This window comes from Anguilla anguilla, chromosome 4 (assembly GCF_013347855.1).
Source record: "Anguilla anguilla isolate fAngAng1 chromosome 4, fAngAng1.pri, whole genome shotgun sequence".
In the NCBI taxonomy this organism is placed as follows: Eukaryota; Metazoa; Chordata; class Actinopteri; order Anguilliformes; family Anguillidae; genus Anguilla; species Anguilla anguilla.
This window is the reverse complement of record NC_049204.1, coordinates 2,240,920-2,263,861: the sequence shown is the minus strand read 5'-3', so window position 1 is coordinate 2,263,861 and position 22,942 is coordinate 2,240,920. Positions and strand designations below refer to the sequence as shown.

At 51.1% G+C, this 22,942-nt stretch overlaps 1 protein-coding gene across 1 annotated transcript in view; it reads right to left on the bottom strand.

Annotated features, from left to right (window-relative positions):
• Nucleotides 1–3,677: 3,677 nt before the first annotated feature.
• Nucleotides 3,678–22,942, bottom strand: part of psmd1 (proteasome 26S subunit, non-ATPase 1) — a 53,424-nt gene continuing 34,159 nt past the window's right edge. The window contains exons 17-25 of the mRNA XM_035412349.1: nt 17,737–17,851; nt 16,391–16,507; nt 14,041–14,143; nt 11,127–11,296; nt 10,703–10,795; nt 9,991–10,083; nt 9,353–9,616; nt 5,086–5,278; nt 3,678–3,887 (exon numbers count right to left, since the gene is read on the bottom strand). Of these exons, the coding sequence (XP_035268240.1) occupies nt 5,132–5,278; nt 9,353–9,616; nt 9,991–10,083; nt 10,703–10,795; nt 11,127–11,296; nt 14,041–14,143; nt 16,391–16,507; nt 17,737–17,851 (1,102 nt within the window). The 3' untranslated portion in view covers nt 3,678–3,887; nt 5,086–5,131. The remainder of the gene's footprint in view (nt 3,888–5,085; nt 5,279–9,352; nt 9,617–9,990; nt 10,084–10,702; nt 10,796–11,126; nt 11,297–14,040; nt 14,144–16,390; nt 16,508–17,736; nt 17,852–22,942) is intronic.

Genomic DNA, 22,942 nt, shown 5'->3' with positions numbered 1-22,942 from the left:
AGCGCAGGTAATTTGTCAGGGCCTACCGGTCAGTACCAGCCTCGTCGTGTGGCCCATTTAGGAATTCACACTTCAGAGAAGATGGAGAGTGTGGATAGGAAATTGGGGGGAGGAGAGGATGGGGGACAGGAGGGGTGAAGAAATTTGGAAACAATAAAAATGACTCACACCGGTGAAATCTCCCAATTTCACTCCAATCTGGCACCCAGACAAGGCTACTCTCTCTCACACACACACGCACACACAGACACAGACACAGACACACACACACACACACACACGCGTGGAGGTACTTGGGGGTTGGGGGAATGTGAATGCAAGCTAAAGAGTTTGCCCAAACAATTCCCCCCCCCCCCCATTATTCCTTAATGCAGTATTCTATTTAGGTTTAGCTAATGCTTCAGCTTCAAAGTTTGGAAACCTCTGAGCTAATGTGTGTGTGATAGGCCCCCTCGTGGAACACGCCCCCTTGTGGCCATCCGCCATAACCCACACTGTATAAGGTTACCCTCCTCCGTTATTGCTGGAACACATCGTTCTGACCCGGGCCAAGCGTGGGCCCTGATGAACTCTCCCTCTCTCTCAGGGGAGAGAACATAAAGCTGCCGAAACGCCTGGGGGCTGTAAAAACCCCGCGCGCCCCACCCTCTCCCCCCAGCTCCTCTGTTTAAGTGGTGTCAGCGTGTCACACTGCACGCGTGCGGTAAGAGCGCTTTCCCGCTTTGATCCGCATCTCAGCCGCTCGGTCTCTCCGCTAAAACAAACGGAGGGAAAATGCGGACCTTGGGCTCATCTGTCGGAGCGATGAGGAGGGCGGCGTTAAAGGCAGGGTCCGATCGGGACACGGAGAGCATCGCCTTCCCAGTCCCCTCGAGCGGGCGTGATGTGAGAGGCTCTGGACTCAACTGCGCGAGTGTAACAGAGTTCACAGACCTTGAGCGTATATTACAGAATGTGACGTCTCCCATGCAGACTGCTACTGCAGTTCGAAATCCTCAGCTGACATTACCCTAGCAGTGACAGACCAAACCTGACCTCCATTTAATAGAGTAACATCTGCAAATACGACTAAGGTTCTTGCAGGAAAGATTTAAAAAAATTACAGCACATGTGCTGGCAATAGCAAAGTATATTGATGGGCTTATGACTCAGAGGTTGCAGGTATGATTCCCGGGTGGGACACTGCCATTGCACCCGTGAGGAAGATACTTCACCTAAATTGCTTTGGTAAACATTCAAAAGGACTGAAAATAGACAAAACAACTTCAAAAGCCTGGAATACACATAATGCGATCATGAATAAAGAGCCATTTCAGAGCGAGTAGGAGATGGATTAGGGCAGAGCGGAGGGAACAGATCGCAGCGTTCCTGTAGGTGCGTGCGACAGGGCGCATTTCGGGGATTCCAGGCGAACTCTGAGCCGTGAAATGCGTACACCTGCAGTCAGTGGGTCAGCTGAGGACCGCCACGCGGGTCCTCCAGAGCACAGCCAGGCCCTGTCCCACAATGCCTCTCTCCCCACGCCACTGGGGGGGACAAGGCCGAGTGCGAGACCTCGCATCACCTCTCGCTGTGCTGCGTCCGCTGAAGCGGCAACCCTGCGAAGAGCAGTTTAAAAAAGAGATTCCCTTATCCTTAATTACCCGAGAGAGAGAGAGGGAGGGAGAGGGAGAGAGAGAGAAAGGGGGAGATAGAGAGAGGGAGAGAGAGACAAAGAGACAGTAACAGAGTGCGACAGATAGAGGGAGAGAGAGAGGGGGGGGCAGCAAGGGGGGGGTGGGAGAGATAGAGAGAGGGGGAGAGAGAGAGGGAGGGAGAGGGAGAGAGAGAGAGGGAGGGAGAGGGATAGAGAGAGAAGCACATCATCCTAACTGAAATGAGAGGGCAGAAAGACGAAATGTAATAACAAAATGGGCACCCAAGTACTACTACTTTTTTCCCAGAGTACAGAACACACAGGGACAATGTGAGTGAAAATGCAGGAGATAAACATTTGTTGCCTCAGAATGCTAACCAAACTGGGTGGTGTAAAAGGCGTTTTGTTACACATCATACAAGTCTTCTCATTATGAGCTTGAAGAGCAATTATTAGCACACTTAAATCAGTTCAGATTTATTACAGCAATTCAGCAAAATGGCAAGAATGAGTTCAAAGTTAAAAAAAAAGTTATTTTTTTATTTTATTTTTTTAGGGATTTCAAGTATTTACAAGGAATGTGAAAAAGAGAAGCATTCATGTAAAAGTGTGAGGCACAGCTGAAAATCTTATGAAAGCTGAACTCAGAAAGGATGGTGCACAATTCCCTTAAGGAAGTACTCAGGGCGTCTTCAATCACCGCACGAAAATCAGGTTCTCTTCATCGACTTCACATCCTGACGGATCCCAGCACATTTTCGCATTACCACAAGTCTCCATGTTCTCTGCCAAGCTGTCTGTGCCACACCCGGTCTATGAAAATCATAAATCCATCATCTCTGGCACCACTGTGGAATGCCGTAAACGGAAGGCCAACCGTTGGTCTGCAGTAGGGCCTTCGACAAACCCGGCACATTCTCAAGGCGTAATGTTAGAAGAGGCACACCTCATCTCCAGATGGGACAGGTGCAGGAGAGGACTGAACAAAAGGTATACCTGATACGTTCTGCTGCTTAATATTGGTCCTCCACTTTCTACAGTCTGAGCATTCTCCCCTTCCTGACTACAGACCCACTGGACACTGGCAGGAGAGTTGGTGTTCAACTTTAGTCCCTAAGACCTGGACTTCACCCTCATCAGTCAAATTTATTGGCAAAGTTCACGATTCACAGTTCAAGTTCATGTTTTTGTGCACCAATATGAATCTAAGTCTAATCTAGGAATGAACTGGCATTGATGGCCAGAGCGAATTAGCCAGGTGAGCCTCGGGATAACAGGTGAAAATAAAAACCTGCAAACACACCTGCAGCACAGCCCTGCGCTACAGACTCACAGCCCTGAGACCGCGCCCACAAAACCATCCATCCACACCGTGACTTTGAAAAGAATGTGTTTCCAGTGCAAGCCGTGACTTTGCATTGAATGTGTTTCCAGATCAAACCGTGACTTTGAAATGAGAAAGAGTCCAGGCTCCTGGCTCTGCATTTAGGCTGGGGTATAGTGTTCCTGTCGCTCAGGAATCTCAAACTACAGTCCTGCAGGGCTGTAGGATCTGGGGGTTTTTGCTATTTCTGAACTAAACTGCTTAAGTCACTGATTGGCTAAAGAGTCCCACACACCTTATTTCCAATGATCAAACTGGCTGTTCAAAGGAAACCACAAAAACCTGTAGAATTTGTGTTCCCTGTCCCAGAGTTCCAGACGGAAAAAAAACGCTCTGGTATGTTGTGACATCATAATGGAAATTATGCACTGTGGTGTGTGATGCCATAATGAATTATGTCCTGTGGTATGTGATGTCATAATGAAAATACTGCATATGAACAGAAAGATGGTAGAAGGCAGGCTGGGCGGTTGGCTATGTGTGGACTGTGGACAGATTTGTGCAAGCAACACAAACACAGCAGGAGGTACATAACACTATTGAATTATGAGATTGGGAAGCATGCACACGAGCACACTAACACACACACACACACACTCATAAAGCACAAACACACAGCGCAATCACCCAGAACAAATATGCAGACACCAAAAGATCCCCAATACATATATATATCTTTTTTTATTTTATGTTTTTACGGACAAAAAAAAAAGATACCATTTAACAAGAGTGTAAAACATTCCGAGCTCGGAGCAGCAGCCAAGCTCAGGAGGGAACGTGTAAAATGAGGAGGAGGAGGAGGAGGAGGAGGAGGAAGAGGTGCATGCTAAGACTCCGGGGTCCTCTGGAGAGGCTCCTAATATCTGCCTGAGAGAAAAAACAAACAAACAAAGACGGAAACATCAGAACAGACGCTTCAACCCAGAAGCAACACATCCCATTTTAAAATATAAATATCTGCTCTACATACGGCCACTACTGGAGTAATTACAGGCTCAAAGAATAAACGGTGAGCAAAGAAGTGGAACAAATGAAAATGAGTTTAAAATGAGCAGAGGAGCAGCTCGGTGTCTATCCACTACGTTCTGCCAGACTGTCCTTTCCCTGCCCGCCCCTAACCTCCCCCTGGCCCAGCAGAGGGGAGCTTCAAACCCCGACCCTCAGCCCCCCCTCCAACCCCGCCCCTCAGCCCCCCTCAAACCCCGACCCTCAGCGCCCCCTCAAACCCCGACCCTCAGCGCCCCCTCAAACCCCGACCCTCAGCCCCCCCTCAAACCCCGCCCCTCAGCCCCCCTCAAACCCCGACCCTCAGCGCCCCCTCAAACCCCGCCCCTAAGCCCCCCTCAAACCCCGACCCTCAGCCCCCCCTCCAACCCCGCCCCTCAGCCCCCCCTCCAACCCCGCCCCTCAGCCCCCCTCAAACCCCGCCCCTCTGCCCCCCCGGGCCGAACCCCGCGTAGCGCCCGCTCGGCGTTTACACCCCGCGGCCGGCGATGAGGGCGAACGGCGGGAACAGAGGACAGGCGCGCGGACGGGCCGCTATCGCAGCGCCATCTAAGGGCAAAGCCGGCGTTTCCCGCGGCGACCGAGCGCCACGCTACGCGGCTCTGTGAGGCGCGTGTGCGTAGCGGACCGCGGCGCGTTCCTGGCGATCGGACGCCATTAATATGCCATGTTAAAAGCACTGAGCACCTCAAGTACACAGAGCCTGGAGCTCGGAGCCAGGAGCAGGGTACTGGGACAGAGCGAGCCTGAGGAGGGAGGGAGGGAGGGGGCGAGGTGGGTGGGCGATCGAAGGACGGCAATGGCTGCGTTTTCTTTTTTTAATTTTTTTTTTTTTATATCCGTTTATTTATAACATTATTAATAAATCAACAGCTCTGGCGTTATTGCAGCTGCATCCAAGCTGAAGTAGCTTTGCCAGTAAGTGTCTAATTAATGTGTCAGACGAGAAGCAGGATGACTGGCCAGGCGTCTGCACAGGCCCCACAGCATCATGGGGGTAGAAAGCATCACTTGAGAGGGTGTGAGGGTGTGAGGGGGGCAGTATGGGGCTGTAGCCTACCTTGGCCGGGGGGTGGGGGGGGGGGTGGAGAATGGGGGGGGAGGGGTTACTCGTCGATGTACTCGAACGGCTCTGGGGCCTCCGGCTCCTGCTCTTCCTCCTCGATCTTGGGGCCGTGGGCGGAAACGGGCTCCACCAGCTCCTCCTCTTCCTCACTGGTGTCCTTCAGGATGATGATCCCGCCGGTGTGCAGCTGTGGGGGGTAAACGCGGACGTGTTAGCCGTTAGCGCTAGCCACACATTCCCCCAGGCAAGACCACAGACACGTTAGCCTTTAGCGCTAGCTACACATTCCCCCAGGCAAGACCACAGACACGTTAGCCTTTAGCGCTAGCTACACATTCCCCAGGCAAGACCACAGACACGTTAGCCTTCAGCGCTAGCCACACATTCCCCCAGGCAAGACCACAGACACGTTAGCCTTTAGCGCTAGCCACACATTCCCCCAGGCAAGACCACAGACACGTTAGCCTTTAGCGCTAGCTACACATTCCCCCAGGCAAGACCACAGACACGTTAGCCTTTAGTGCTAGCTACACATTCCCCCAGGCAAGACCACAGACACGTTAGCCTTTAGTGCTAGCTACACATTCCCCCAGGCAAGACCACAGACACGTTAGCCTTCAGCGCTAGCTACACATTCCCCCAGGCAAGACCACAGACACGTTAGCCTTTAGCGCTAGCTACACATTCCCCCAGGCAAGACCACAGACACGTTAGCCTTCAGCGCTAGCTACACATTCCCCCAGGCAAGACCACAGACACGTTAGCCTTTAGCGCTAGCTACACATTCCCCCAGGCAAGACCACAGACACGTTAGCCTTTAGTGCTAGCTACACATTCCCCCAGGCAAGACCACAGACACGTTAGCCTTCAGCGCTAGCTACACATTCCCCCAGGCCAGACCACAGACACGTTATCCTTTAGCGCTAGCTACACATTCCCCCAGGCAAGACCACAGACATGTTAGCCTTTAGCGCTAGCTACACATTCCCCCAGGCAAGACCACAGACACGTTAGCCTTTAGCGCTAGCCACACATTCCCCCAGGCAAGACCACAGACACGTTAGCCTTTAGCGCTAGCCACACATTCCCCCAGGCAAGACCACAGACACGTTAGCCTTTAGCGCTAGCCACACATTCCCCCAGGCAAGACCACAGACACGTTAGCCTTTAGCGCTAGCTACACATTTCCCCAGGCAAGACCACAGACACGTTAGCCTTTAGCGCTAGCCACACATTCCCCCAGGCAAGACCACAGACACGTTAGCCTTCAGCGCTAGCTACACATTCCCCCAGGCAAGACCACAGACACGTTAGCCTTTAGCGCTAGCCACACATTCCCCCAGGCAAGACCACAGACACGTTAGCCTTTAGCGCTAGCTACACATTCCCCCAGGCAAGACCACAGACACGTTAGCCTTTAGTGCTAGCTACACATTCCCCCAGGCAAGACCACAGACACGTTAGCCTTTAGCGCTAGCTACACATTCCCCCAGGCAAGACCACAGACACGTTAGCCTTTAGCGCTAGCTACACATTCCCCAGGCAAGACCACAGACACGTTAGCCTTTAGCGCTAGCCACACATTCCCCCAGGCAAGACCACAGACACGTTAGCCTTCAGCGCTAGCCACACATTCCCCCAGGCCAGATCACACACATTTTAGCATCCCACGCTAGCACCAATCTGTACCTCTCACAGGTACGTCACACAGGAACTTCAGCAAATCATGTGAAATCCCCCACCCTACACCGTTCTAGCGCAGAACTTCCACACTAAAGCAAAGCAGAGCCCCTCAGGCAGGCAGGCGGGCAGGCTGCAGGTCTCTGATCGGTACATATAAACCCCAAATCTGGGCCGGCAGGCTGAACCGCCCCCTCAATCCCCCCCACTCCCCCCACGGCTAATGGAAGCCTGCGAGTTGGTGGGGGGGGAGGGCGGGGGGCGAACGAGCCACGAGTGAATGCCAGAGAGAGAGCCTCTCAGGACGGGTTTAAGGACCCAATCACGCCCCAGATAAATTAAAAACGCATCACTCTCACAGCCGTGACCCGGAGTGCAGTTCTTTCCCTGAGCGAGTTCTTACGCAACAGCCCCCCAGGCCTGTTTAACAGTCACAGCGTCCCAGGCCTGTTTAACAGTCACAGCGCGCCCGGCCTGTGTTAAAACCCAGCGAGAGCAGTGCACAGCGTCTCACAGCGCTGAGCTACTTCACTGAAACAAACTGTCCTCAAACTGAGGCTCTTTTCACAGAAAAACACATTTCCACCAATTTGGTGGCTGCAGCCAAGCAGTAGTGAGATATTTCTGTGGTCTTTAGAGACGCCCCCCCCTCCCCTCCCCAGCCTGCAGACACCCCCCAGGGCAGGGGCTCCCAAACTCGGTCCGGGAAACCCGCTGTGTCGGATGCTTCCTGGTAATTGCCGATTGCTGAAAACGTTTGCGTTTTAACTTCTGCAATAATTTTTTCCCATAAACTTTCCTTCCCCATTACAAAATACAATACATGATGTGCCATAGGCAGATCAGGTGCACAGGCAGTGATGGGAATTAAGAAACTAAAATGCCAAATTTTATGACAAATAATAAAATAGTCCTTCCCCCCTTCTCCCGTCTTCTGTCCCTCCACCAGAATTGTACCTATAAACCACAATCAAACTGATATTGCAAAGAAAGTGAATACTTGTAAACACACATTTAAACGGCTTAAAGTGCCCATCTGAGGGCCTGTGAGTAGGACGGGGCTCGGTGGGTTGGGGCGGGGAGAAGCTAAGCAGGGCGGGGCAGAGTGTACACGCGTGGTTTCTCTGCTCTCCCTCGTTCCCTAACCCCCCCCCCCCCCCGGCTGCGCCTGGCTCGGGGGTTAACTGGTTTGCAGCAGCTGTGTTTGGTTTTGGTTGGTGCTGAAATGCGCCTGGCAGGGAGGGGCTGGGGGGCCTCATTACAGCGCACGGGCGGGGTCGTCTCTGTGGACCTCCCCCCCCCCCCCGTCCGAGTCCATTTCGGGGGGGGGGTCAGAATCCGACGCGGACGCGATAATTGGCGGGACCTGCATTCCGTGCGTCGAAACGAAGGCGTTTCGTGTGCGGGACGTCTGGCATTACACAGGACGCCCCAGTTCGGAACACCCCTCAGTTCGCCAAACCTTGAAGTGCTGACGTCATCGGGACGCAAAAAAAAAAAAAACTCCTCTTCTCATGCAACGCACACAGGCTCACAGCAGCCAAATCACGTTGCCGCGGGGAACCGCTCTGTTTACCGCGGAGAAGGCAGCCAGACTGCGCCGGCTCAAAGAACGCTCTGTTTACAGATAATGAACAAAAGCCCAGCGGAGCAGCGTTTGGGCAGAAAGGGAGAGGTGTGTGACACACCTGAGGAGAGGGAGAGATGTGTGACACACCTGAGGAGAGGGACTGGGATGAGGCTCAAGTGAAAAAGTGGTCTGCATACATGCAGAAATCCCTGAAAATGAGGAACTGAAAACCTTCTCTAATGTGTGTGGGCGACTACAGGTGTGGGGCTCAGGTGTGTGTGGAGCTCAGGCTCAGGTGTGTGGGGCTCAGGTGTGTGAGGAGCTCAGGCTCAGGTGTGGGGCTCAGGTGTGTGGGGCTCAGGTGTGTGTGGAGCTCAGGTGTGGGGCTCAGGTGTGTGTGGAGCACAGGTGTGAAGCTCAGGCTCAGGTGTGGAGCGCAGGTGTGGGGCTCAGGCTCAGGTGTGTGGGGCTCAGGTGTGTGCGGAGCTCAGGCTCAGGTGTGTGGAGCACAGGTGTGGGGCTCAGGTGTGAAGCTCAGGCTCAGGTGTGGAGCTCAGGCTCAGGTGTGTGGGGCTCAGGCTCAGGTGTGTGGGGCTCAGGTGTGAAGCTCAGGCTCAGGTGTGGGGCTCAGGTGTGTGTGGAGCACAGGTGTGAAGCTCAGGCTCAGGTGTGGAGCGCAGGTGTGGGGCTCAGGCTCAGGTGTGTGGGGCTCAGGTGTGTGCGGAGCTCAGGCTCAGGTGTGTGGAGCACAGGTGTGGGGCTCAGGTGTGAAGCTCAGGCTCAGGTGTGGAGCTCAGGCTCAGGTGTGTGGGGCTCAGGCTCAGGTGTGTGGGGCTCAGGTGTGAAGCTCAGGCTCAGGTGTGTGTGGAGCTCAGGCTCAGGTGTGTGGGGCTCAGGTGTGGAGCTCAGGCTCAGGTGTGTGGGGCTCAGGTGTGGAGCTCAGGCTCAGGTGTGTGGGGCTCAGGTGTGGAGCGCAGTTTGAGCGCAGGTGCACAGCGCAGGGAGCCTCACCGGTTTGAAGGGCTGGTAGCGGCAGGTGTCGGGCATGTTGAGCACTTTGAGCTGCGCAGGCATCACCCGAGCCGGGTTCTCCAGCAGCTGGAAGCTGGGCTCCGGCTCCTTCCTCTTCTCCTTCTCTTTCTCCTTCTCCTTCTCTTTCTCCTTTTCTTTCTCCTTTTCTTTCTCCTTCTCCTTCTCCTTTTCCTTCTCCTTTTCTTTTTCCTTCTCCTTCTCTTCCTCTTTTTTCTCTTTCTCCTTCTCCTTCTCTTCAGTCTCCTGCAGTATCACAACAGGAGTGTGAGAGATCACAGAGCCTGGCTCTTTAGCACAGCCAACGCAACACAATAATCACGATAATAACAATAACAACCATCATCATCATCATAACAATAAAACTTACTGCTAGCAATAATAAGCAGATAAACTTACACAGCACCTTGTGGAGCACATTTCACACAACATTTGACAGCTGTGCTCCTGAAAAGGACTCATTTCTGAAAAGTTCAAGATGGCAGCCGAGACGGAGGAAAAGCATCATCAGCAGTAACGGAACACAGCGGAACATGAACACGCCGCGGATCACATGACCGCGGAGTCTGAATAGAGCAGTCTCCGCACACGCGAGGGTTCGCCACCGGCCCTGAACTCACCACTTCCATCTTCTCCTCCTCCTTCTCCTTCTTCTCCTTCTCTTTCTCCTTCTTCTTGGCCTTGGCTGTGATGGACAGAACGGCGGTGGAAACCTGACGCAGCGGCGGGGGAGAGAAAGAAAGTTCCAGAGAGTCAGCGCTACGGAAATGAAGTTCAGCGCGCCCTCATAAAACCACAAAGTGAAACCACAAACTGGGTCTGTCTTCTCCTTCAGCTCAAGTGACTTTTTAATTATTATTTTTACTACAGCAGATCCTCTGTTATGGACCGACCCTTCATCCGAACAGGACAAAGAGAGTTAGAAACGTAACTGCGTTCGATATAGAAGAGGACCAGAATGTAATTAAAGGTCTGTAAGTGAGGCTAAACCAGGCCACTAAGAAGGTACTCAGAATGCCGATCTCGTTTGATTAAGTTCTAACAAGATACTAGCCATCATAAAGAAAGTTTAATAGCTACAAAATGGCCTCATCTTACCTTACATCACTTACAGTAAATAATACCAGTTAAGCATATGATTCCAATCAGTAAATGGTTGAAATGTTTGAGAATTCTCTCTTGAAATATTCTCCATCCTTCCCAAGGAGCTTGCTATCTGAACTGAAGTCTTGATCCGAAACTACAGCACCGAGCCCAATGAACACCAGCATCAGGAATGTTGTGTGTGTGTGTGTGTGTGTGTGTGTGTGCGTGTGCATCTGTGTGTCCCACCTTCTCCTTCTCCTTCTCCTTGGGCACCTCCAGGGCAGGGGGGTAGGCGAAGGTGGAGGGCTTGCAGTTGGAGCGGTACTGCACCTTGGGCATCTGGAGACAGAACACGGTCAGAGTCACTAACTGCATTTCCACAGGTGCACCAACGCCAGGTGAGCTACCGTCAGGTGCGCCAACACCAGGTGAGCATACTGTCAGATGTGCTAATGTCAGGTGAGCTACTCTCAGGTGCGCTAACACCAGATGAGCTAGTCTCAGGTGTGCTAACACCAGGTGGGCTACTGTCACGTGAGCTAGTGCTAGGTATTCAACCTCACGTTAGCTAGTGATAGGTGCGCTAACACCAGGTGAGCTAGCTCCAGGTGCGCTGGCGCCCCAGACACAGATCCAGCCCCCAGAGCGGGTCGCTGTAACTCTTCCCTACCTTCAGGTCCTTGTTGAGGCCGATGATGGCGGTGGGGGTGAAGGCCAGAGACAGGAAGTGGGAGAGGGGGAACCAGAACCAGAACTGGGTGAAGACCAGGAGGCCCACCACCGAGGGCATGTGGGTGTGGCCCGTGCGGGACTGCAGGGATATGGTGACGTTGCGGCCGCCTGCACAGACAGAGGGGACAGACAGCAGGGCTCAGACTCAACACCACTGAGGCTGAAACAGCAGGAAGCACAGGCCAGGAGTTCAGAAACACTGCTGAGGGCAACAGACTGACACGCCTGTGACATCAGCATTAGAATGTTCAGCCGAAGAACATCCTAATCACATATTTCTGAACTAACAGCTTAAGAGAAAGTAATGCATGAGCTCCCTCTCAGCGAAAGCCGCTCAGCTGCGCAGAAACGGGGAGTACAAAACAAGTACTGAGGAGTTCCCCTGGCGAAGGGGGAGGGAAACCCCGTACCCTTTAAAAAATCTTTTATTTTTTTAAATTTTATTTTATTTGTTTTTACCGATTTTAACTCCTGCTAAAAAACTTATGATTACAGACAAACGGTCCCAGCTCGCGAGACAACGAGCGGCGAAGCTTCAGTCATGGCGGTTAAATCTGCGCCCGGACTTTATTCTCACCAGCATTACGCGGACGGATTACCGGCGGTCTGAGTCCCTTTATCCGGCCGCGGAGATTACTTGGCTGGATCCCGAGCGCGTACATTCGCACTCCCAACAATTCACAGGCAGTCACAGGGGCAATCACAGGGGCGTGCCTCGATTCTATTTTAAACCTGCGGGGGTTTGCGGTGTCTTAAGTGATGAGAACTAAAATTACGCTTCATCAGCTGTTTCTGCTTCGGTCAGCAAATTGCATTTAGAACAGCCTCGGGGGGGGAAGAATTAACCGCCCAATCACAACACAGGATACTAACACTGTGTCCCACAGGCCAAAATCTATTATTTCAAAACCTGAAGAGGAAAAGAACATTTTGAGGTGGGGGGATGGGGGGGGGGGGGCAAACTCAGATGGGGAGGTTACTGATGAGAGACAGAAAAAACGAAAATATTCCCAATAAAAAAAAAAAAGTCACGAACTCTTCCCTTTGAAAATACGTTTCTATTCAGTCCAGCTGAAGACCAGCCACGCGGATCTGGCCAATGGCAGCAGCCCAGGAACATTGAGTGATTTCTCAGGCCCGGTACAGGGCTTTTACCCAATCAGGGGTGCGTGACCCCGGTCCTGGACACCTACAGGGGCCTCCCCCAAGCTTGTTTTCAGTTCCACGTTAAAATCTGCAGCTGATTCAGACCCAAAAAACTGGTAGAGGCGAGTTCACTGTAATCAGACACTTTTAATTGGTCAATTATGTGCTGGACAACAGCGAACACAAGCAGACTCTGGGGATCTCTGGGACCAGGACTGCAGACCCCTGAAATAGAAGCTGAGCACCAGGAACGATCTGCTCACACCCCAAATCCAGACCTGTACCAATGCCTAAGAAAAGTGGTAACCAGCCCTGTTCCAGGAGATATACCATCCTGTAGGTTTTCACTCTCTAGTTGTTGAATGAGGTGTGTTTTATAAGGGTTGGAGTGAAAACCTACAGGACGGTAGATCTCCAGGAACAGGACTGGTTATTTAGAGAATGGGCTCTCACTCAATAACCTCACCAGATCCACAGTGGTTTAGTGTGCGGACTAAACAAACCCTGCACTACATCAAAACTTTTACACTGAAAAACTGAATCAAAAAACTTTCTTCATGGTGGGTTTTTCATTAAATACCAATAAGAAGCATTGGAATTGGAGTTTTGCTGAGGAGAGAGAGAGAGAGGAGGGCGGTTCACGGTCACCAGGGAAACGAGTGCGCTGCTTATCAGGAAATCTACACACAGCCTCCACCGCGCTTTGAAAAGGCAGCCTAACGCTGTGCCTCCCGAGCATTCAGGCCGGCGTTAAACTGATCCACATGTCGGAAGAGGCTTTTTAAACATAACCGCATTACCAGAAGGGCTCTGTGCAGAGTGGGGTTTTTTTTTGGTTGAAGAGGGACAAGCCGTTTTCCACTGGTTTGCGTGACAGAACGGTCCACCGGCGCGGCGAAGTACCGACACTGTATGAACTTTTCCCCTCAGAATATATGAACGTATACATATATAAATATATATAAATATATATATATAAATATGAATTCCAGCCAAAGTGTTTCTGAGGGTTCGAGTGGAATACAGGCTCCAGTCAAACAGGGATCATAACTTAGGATCTGGTCCTTCTGTCTTCCTGTCTGGGAGGGACAGAGAGTGGCTCAATCTCCACATGACAAAGGTTTTTTTTATTCCCCCCTCAGCTGTAAAACTGATTAGATGAAGGCAAAAGAGGATGAGGTATTCCTTTTAAAGCTGTGACCGTACTTCAAGGGGAATCGATTTTTTAAATTCATGCATTCATCGTTACTGGGATTCTCTGTAATATTTGACACACTGTGACTATATAAGATATGAAAACCTTTGTGGGAAGGACAGTTATTTTCTGCATACTTTCTGGCTTTAGTACTTCGGCTACGTGATTTTTTCGTTGGAACTTGAAAGCATTTGTGTATGCACATCTGTGTGTGTGTGTGTGTGTGTGAGAGAGAGAGCATGTGCGTGTGTGTGTATGTGCGCGTGCGTATGTGTGAGTGTGAGTGTGAGTGTGAGTGTGAGGTGAGTGTGTGTGTGTGTGTGTGTGTTTGAGTGAATACCAAAGGCCAGGCATTATTTTTGTGTAGCTGTTGTCTTGGACATCAGAAAACACTTGAATCCACAAACATGGACACACACACGGACACACCCACGCACATTAAATTTTCAGACGCTGTGATGATGGATTATTCACAGCCTTCCGCAGGTCTCCGGAAAGCACCCCCACTCACCTGCGTCCAGGATGCCCTGCGCCAGGATGGCACCAAACTTGGCCATGACGTCATCGTGCTTGTCATTGATCACCTTGGCGTACAGCTGCCGAAACTGGTTAACCTGCGGGGGGAGGGGTAAAGACATAAAATCACCCTTTAAAAACTCCACTTCTTACACTCATGCCATTTCCTAACAAACCCATTACACGTACCATTTGATAACTGTAGTCTTAACACAAGAGACCAGGACACACGTCTGATTTGTCCAAATACAACTCGAGTCTCACCTAGAAGTGGCCAGACTCAGATTCCATTGATATCAGACACGACTGTAAAAACAACAGCACGCGTCCTCTCCAGTCATCACCACTGTACTAATAACATCCCATAATAAGCGTGCGGAAGTTCCAAGGCACTCGGCTGTGGTTGCTGGTCAGGAAAAAACTGAGCGCAGCAACTTGGGAGAAATGCGACCTCATACTAAATTTGCAGAATAATAACACGGGCAGTATTAAGTGTACCCAGACAATGAGATCTCAGAAACCTGCTGCATCAGACACAGGTTTAAACTGGGCCAAACGGCAACACACTGAAGGAAACAAACAGGCCAAATGCTCCTGTTTACAGAGTCCCTGGTGTCCAGTACCTCTGCTTCCATTCCTCAAAAAATTACAAGAGTAATACTGTGTCAAGTGTAGGTATGACCTCATTTATTATTTTAATGAAGGAAAAAAAAAAAAGCATTTTTATAATTATTTTTGTTTAAAACTTCAAACATCGTATTTCAGGTTCCCGTTATTATTATTTTTGGTTCTACACACCAAACTTCTTCGCATGATTTGTGAAACTGGGGCAGTGTGACGCTTTATCGGTTCTGAAATGAACAAAAGCACTCGAAACCCAGCACATCAAAGCAAGATAAATAAATAAAGGAGGAGAAAAAGAAGAAGAAGAAAAAAAAGCTTTGATGATCAAGGATTCATTCTGTGCTCCTAAAGATTTACTCCACAAGCCGCTCCTCGGTCACTGAACTGCATGCTGAACAGACGCATCGGCCTCCAGCGATAAAGAGCGCGCTCACCCATCCTCAAGCTAACGGAGAAGAGCGCGTTCACCCATCCTCAAGCTAACGGAGAAGAGCGCGCTCACCCATCCTCAAGCTAACGGAGAAGAGCGCGTTCACCCATCCTCAAGCTAACGGAGAAGAGCGCGCTCACCCATCCTCAAGCTAACGGAGAAGAGCGCCAATCAAAAAGCGCTCGGATGTGCGAACATTACTTAACTTTTTTTACTTTACAGGCATTTAGCAGACGCTCTTATCCAGAGCGACTCACACAACTTTTTAGATAGCATTTTACATTGTATCCATTTATACAGCTGGATATATACTGAAGCAATGCAGGTTAAGTACCTTGCTCAAGGGTACAACGGCAGTGTCCTTACCCGGGAATCAAACCTGCGACCTTTCGGTTACAAGCCCAGTTCCTTACCCACTGTGCTACACTCCGAACAGACATGCAAGCTACACATATGAATGTCAGGCACCGATTAAGGTCTGAGAAAGACGTGTGTGAGAGCAGAATTTTAATCTACTTCGCAGAAAGTGCCGAGTAGGTCAATATAACCACATGCGTTTCCCTGCCAGCGATCGACCCGAATCCTTCCCGAAGATGAAAATTAACGAGCACGACTGGTAAAACTATCAGAGACGCACGCTGCCGGAATTCTGGAGCAACTAAAAAGAGAGGATGAGTACTGGGTATCAACGGGGGAAAATGTATTAGTGGTGCAGATCAAGAGCTGTCGAAAAAGCATCCGGATTGTTCAAAATATTGTGACGCTAGGTTGCTCTGGACAAATGAGAAGCAGTTACACAGAGCAGGCAATTACCCTCCTCACACACACGCACACGCGCTCTCTCACTCTCACACACACAGAAACACACACACACACACACACACACACACACACACACACAGCCCTGATTTCAGCCAGCCTATACACACACTCAGGTCCCGTATGCCAGGCTCTAAGTGAGGGTATTCTGAGTGGAATCAGGACTGAGATTTACATGAACAGCACATCAGGCTCCGAGGTGGCGGAGTCATTTTCAGGGGGCAATCAAAGCACTGATGCTCTTTGTCACCTTGACAACGTGTGGTTCCCAGCACTCTTAGCAAGTCTCATAAACGGCGGGTACAGAAAGGGGGCGGAGTCAGCCCTGACTCACAGTGATTGTTGTTCCACTGTGGTAAATAATGCAGTCCGGGTGAGCGTCTGAGACTCACCAGGGGACAGGTGAGTTGGGTGGGCGTGTCTGTGACTCACCAGGGGACAGGTGAGTTGGGTGGGCGTGTCTGTGACTCACCTTGGGACAGGTGACCTCGGTCTGCTGGATCATGATGAGGGCGGAGGCGATCAGCGCCCCCTGTCGCACATAGTTCACTGGGTCGTTGGTCATGGGCTCCAGCAGGTTGATCGCTTCCTGCAGAAGACAAAATTTGAAATTCATTTTTTTAATCATTTGAAAATCCAGGACATGAAGCTCAGTAAAACCCCTGGCAAAAGGAGGGAGTGACAGGGAAATGTAAAATGATGGTAGGACCAGAGCCCAGTCCGTCAGGGAGAAGAAGCCCAATGGCATCGCTTGAGCGGCTGTAAGCCCCGCCCCCTGGCATGCAGGAAGACAGGCGCTCTCTGTAGAGGCCATGTCTGTGTTACTGTACTCTCGGGCATTACGGCCGAATGCCAGCGTCCGACAGCTGACCAACCGCTCAGCAGGAGCGCAAACACACTGGCGGGCCTTTCAGAAAACCGCCTGCCAAGCGGGCAGCCATGCCCACACCATGCCCGCAGCATGCCCACATCATGCCCGCGGCATGCCCACAGCCATGCCCACGCCTTTCTGTGCTACACAGGGCATAAAAACAGACAATAAAACAAAGACCACCTGCACACCTGGGCCTGTATCCATGAATCTCAAATCAGGACAGGAACTCCACCAACCACTGAGTGTTAATAATTACCAATAAAACCAATGCTGATTCGGCGCACACACAAAAGTATGTCCACCAATCACCTGCGGCTTTGTTCTGCAGGTCATTACCAACATGCATTGTGATTGGTGGAGCTCCCAAGCCAGCAGTTCAGTGCTTGGATAGTAGAACCGTTGTTGGCCCGCGGTGCTACTGAAAGTCTCCTAAAGCAGACTCCAGATGCCAGCTGGACCATCTTGCGGTACAGAGTTGGCTGAACATTCCCATACTCTTTAGGGGAAAAACATAAATAAATACCCGGACTGCACAACAAGCTAGACTGGAAAAGTTTAAGCTTCAAGGGAGATAATCTTACTGCGCTGACAGACTGAGTGCTAAAAAGACCTCATTGAATAAGCTTTTCCTATAACCGCACCCAAATAAGAGAAATAACAGCACAGTAATAATAACAGAATCCCCAGGTGTGTACATCAGAGCTGAGGTGTATGAGCTGCAGAAGGGCCTGAGCTGAACACTAAGAGCGCCAGATCCGCTCCCGTGCTCTGCTCCTGTCTGCGTTCTTCTGTCCCATCATGCCTCTGGGCTCAGAACACCGGAGCGCCATCAGGAGTGCTGCTGAAAAGCTGAGGGGGCGGAGCCTCACCTTGGGGAGGGTGTGTGTGTGGGTGCGTGTGTGTGTGTGTGCGTGTGCAGCTCAGGTGAAGGGGCGGAGCCTCACCTTGTTCCCCGTCCCAGCGCAGCAGATGCCCAGCGCCATGGCGGCTCCACAGCGCACGTGGGGGTTATAGCTCTCTGACAGGAGGGAGACCACACTGGGGCACTGCTCTGGGGTCCTACAGAGAGGGAGGGGGGGGGAGAGAGAGAGAGAGGGGGGAGAGAGAGGGGAGAGGGGAGAGGGGAGAGAGAGAGAGATATTCAATATTCAATCAGTGCCACCAAGCCCCTGGTAACACAAGACACCAGCTGCCCTGCAATAACAATTAACCAGGTAAGCAACATCCCCCCCCCTCCCGAAATCACAGCCAAAGCAGATGCACTCGCTTGGCAAATATTTGGAACGTTGACAAGAGAACAGGTTAATCTAATGATGCTGGAAGAACAGAACGCAGGACTGATGGGCTTTTTTGTCAGAGAGGAAACGAATCTAATTAGCACAGTTTCACAGGCCTTCATCTCGTTAGCGAGCCACAGTGGATGGAAAACACCCCCCCGCCACCCCCCCCACCCCCGATATCCTGCATTTTATCACACCAGGGCTCTCTCTCTCTCTCTCTCACAGCCACTAAACAGCAGGATCACACCCCACACGCGCAGGTCCAGCAAGGTGTCCACACCGCCCCAGGTAAGTCACCTCAGCCATCCTTATACGCCACAGCCAATGAGATGGGAGGAAGGTGATTAATGGGGCAGAAGCGCGGTCCGGGCAGGCAGATCGCTCACGGTCACGAGTTCAGCGCAGAAGTGAAGTAAATAACGAACCAGCGCCGACAGTTTTACACAAACCCTCGGCACGATGGGGGAGCGGATTGGTCTGGGCTGAAAAGTGAACTTTAATGCAGAGTAGTACTTCTTTTCTTTTTTTTTTTTTTTTTGCAGACTGCACTAAAGACTGAGCCAAAAAGAAAAGATTTCAGGTGTTCCATGAAATTAAAAACTGGGAAGACGGGCAGCAGGTTGTTCACCCCCCTTAACTCGGGCTGGGGGGGGGGGGGGGGGGTGGCTCAGATGATGTATGGAGGAATGGTCACAACAGGGGTGGGGGGGGCTGGCTATGACATGTATATGAGCCAGTAAACCCTACCGAGCTGTAGCTGTAGCTGCAGTCCTGTAGGGCCTGAATCATTTCAGTCGATATCCAACTGTGCGAATGGACTGTATGTAAAGAATGTAACCTGTGCAAGTCACTCTGGATTTAGCATCTGCTAAACTCATAAAAAGTTTAGCATTTTCCCTATGAATGCATCTAGTAAAAGGGCTTGTGTGTGCGTGTGTGAGTGTGCATGCATGTGTGTGTGCACATTATGCGGGTAAATTTGCACAAATTGTTCAGCTTGGCTCAGTGATCTAAATGTGTGATGCTGCAAAGGTTGTGAACACATTTAATATACATTCATCTATCAATTTTCTCTCCTGTGCCAAACAAGACTACATTTCAGGGTGCCTCCATTCTGCAGTTTAATTGGTTAGTCTCCTGTCAGCTGACACTGAATTTCTTTTAAACAGACCAGCTTGAGCGCAGAATCTGAGAGCAGCAGTTTGTCAGAACTTCGTTTAAATTCAGGAGCTCGTTTTAAAAGCGCAGTTCTGTTGGCAGACAGTGCAGGTCTCCCTTTCTGTTCCGGGCGTTAAATGCGTTTCTCACAGCAGCCAGAAACCCAATCAGGTCCAAGTCAACTTAATATGGCAAGTGTGGAAGAGCCAGATAAACAAGCCAATCCATCACAAAAACACTGAGGAGGAGGAGGGAGGAGGACGGTTTTTTTTGCCCCAAGAACTTAAGCACATTGTCTCTCCAAAGTTTTATGCTTCTCTTTCATTTTCTACTGTCCATTTAGAAAGTGCAAGAGTGCAAAAAAAGTAATAAATTCAGATGTTTAAGTCACATTTCTGAGCATCATGTGTGACCTGGGGTTGCACACACACTGCAGCCGGTGACCGTGGGAAGTGGAGTGAACTGGACACTGAACCGGTCAGAACTTCTGGCAGCAGGAACAACCGAAGGAAAAAAAAAAATCTTCTCTAGTGCTTTAACCTCGAAGAGCCCACCCACGATTTAACACCCAATTAAAGCCCTGGGCCTCACGTTTGCCCAACACAAACACAGCGGCGAAATAAAGACTCTGGCACACCGCTGGGGTTTAACAATGCGTGGAATCCCTGCTAACTCAGAGCCCGAACCGGACGGGACCGGCCCGAGTCTGCCGTGCCGTTTCGGCCCCAGATAAGGAGAGACGACGGCGTGTAAATAAAATTAAACCCCAGAGCTTTAACCCCCCCCCCCCCCCACACACGCTGCCCTGTTTGATTACGCAGAGAAGCCTGCTGGGAGATCGCTGCTGGGGTTTAAAATGCTAAAGTTACCATGGTAACTGGGTGAGGCCCGCCAAGCCCAAGTTCTGGGGCCAAGGACGACCAGGACTGGCAGCAGGAAATTATCTGAATCACTTTCTGACAAAAACCACCCTACTAGTCAGGGTCTATCTACAGAAAGTGTGCAAACCTTTACCTCAAAGTCCGTTTCTCCTACCCATAATTCCATGCTTCCTAGCCATGAAGCCGGTAATCTGCGGTGCTAGCTGACAAATCAGTCATAAATGAAATCTCACTGGTCTTGCCTATGGACAAAAAACGGAAGCAAATCTGAAATATTTCAAGTTAACATTAAACCAATTTCAGAAATCGGTCAGAACACTCATCGGCAGCAGAACATTCTCAAATCATTGAATCCATTGCAGAAGTCAAACTTGTGTCTGATCTTACACAGCAGGGTTTATAAAAAAATTTTTTTTTTTTTTTTTAAAACACCACGCGGACACATTTACAGGCTAAGATCTATTTTTAAAAAAGAAGTGATTTCTGCTTTTCGCAAAAGGCGAAAATAAAACGGTACAAAGACAAACTAATTATCGCTGCATTTAGAGCAGACCAGAGGTAGGGGTGTGGCACGCTGGCACACACTCACAGTAACACAGCACTTCCTCCTTCAGCCTGCCGCGAGGACAGAAGCGGCAGCGCGGGTGGCCATCTTACACAGAGAGGTAATGCGACCGTGATTTTAGCACCTGGGGGCCCATTCCACTGAAAAATGTTCCATTTTCTTATATGAACGGCCCCATGGGAGCGGAAGGACTCTCCGCTTTCAGACCGAGGCTAACGGGCTAACGGGCTAACGGGCTCCGGAGGCGCACCCTGAGAGTAAATCAGGGCGAAGGCGCTCGTAAACGCGCGCGAGAGGTCCTCCACACGCCTCGGAATCTCAGACACGAGCCCCGTCAAAAAGGACGAACGGTAGCGAACGGCAGTCCTTCCTCGTAAAAAAATAATTAATAAATAAGGAGAACAAGACGATATTAATATTGCCCCCGATGACTCAAATATACGGTGTAAAATAAACGGGCAGACGGCATTCAGGCCGGGGGAAGAGGGGCGGGAGAATAAATGAGAGTTATAAAACAGGACACTTTAACACGCGATGCTGGAGCACGCTTTGTTTATGTGTGGCAAACCCTCTGTTGGTAATAATGCTCTCTGAGACTGGCCACGGCACGCGGCTCAGGCTGGAGGGTCGGGGCTGGAAACAAGGGTCCATTGTCTGAGCCTGGACCTCACGTTTGGGGCGTACCCCGAAAACGCACGCGAGGACTCTGTGGTTAGGAACAGGCGGGCCGATCTTTGCTGTTTAATCCACTTTGCAGAGGAATTCACTTGTAACACCAGTGTGGGGGAAACACACCATGAGCCGCATTAGCCCAAGAATTCCGACCGTGATCTGGGAATGCCGACTGGGATCTGGGAATGCCGACTGGGATCTGGGAATGCCGACTGGGATCTGGGAATGCTGACTGGGATCTGGGAATGCCAAGTAATCTGGGAATGTGTACTGGGATAAGGGAATGCCAACTGGGATGTGGGAATGCTGACAAATCCGGAAACGCCAGCTGCGATCCATTGCTAAACTCCCTGGTGTTCTGAGACACAGTGGCGAAGACGGGACAGGGCTCTGAAGTCCCCAGAGTCCAAATCTGACCCTGAACCCCCACGGGTCACCACACATCAGTGTCCCTCATCAACCCTGCTCCGTTTCACTTACTGATATTGTACACTAGAGAATCCCAGGGGCGTCACAACGGCCTCTGCACATGGGACAGACCCGGGTGCCCAGCCCCAGAGGCCCCGAGGACGGGACAGCCTGTCACCCCCCCCCCGCCCCGCCTCCCCGGGCCACCTCCAGCTCCCAAACGGACGGCGTATCTGGACAGTCTCAGCAGCACTCTCCCCCGGGGCAGCTTGTTTTGGTCTGCTTCAGCCTTTCTGCTCACAGCCTTCCATAAACAGGCTGAGGGCCTGACGCTCTCCAGGACCGGCCCCCCTCCCCGATCCCCCCCCCCCACACACAAACAACTCCGCCCAACCTGCCGGGGGTGCGTCACCATGACCCGCTGAAGAACAGAGGTAAACGGAGGCGGGCAGGACCCGGGGCAGGGGTGTGGATTTTCGGAATGAACGCAAATGTAGATTATCAGATAAGTCAATGCTTCAGCCAGAGGCAAAGGACTTGGGTACGTCACAAGCACACGCACATGCACTCGTCCTCTTATTCTATTGGCTATCAAAACAGCCAATCGGAAGTGGATCCGGTGACAGTCAGGGGGTATTTTCCAGGTTTCACGTGCACTGTGAAGCACAGTGCACTCTGGGACTGCCAGGCTGAAGACCGGATCAGGAGCGCTAAGGAGAAGCGAAGTCAAAGCAGAACGCGGTCGCTGACATCACTTCCTGTGTTAGGGCATCCCCGGGCACGGGGAAAGGGGAGAGGAAAGCACTCTGGAACATCTGAGCACAAATGCATTCCAGCCATGTCAGCGCTACATCTGAGGGTCAGGAAGTGCTTCAGCGTGGCAAATTTGGGTGGGGGGCAGGGGGGTACTGGGGGTGCCCAGAATGACTGCACACCCCCACCCCCCCCTACTCTGACCATGGTGGAAATGGAACATATTACAATATATGGTAAATATGTGGACCTCTTGGAAAAATTTAAGAAATACAATTCACAACCATGTATTTTAAACACACACACACACTCTCTCACACACAACTTATAAAAGTGAACAAAAAGTTTTTACGCCGTAGCCATGCACAGTGCACCACCATTTTCATGAGCCATGTGCGCTGGAAAGCTACATCGGAATTCTCTCACAGTCACT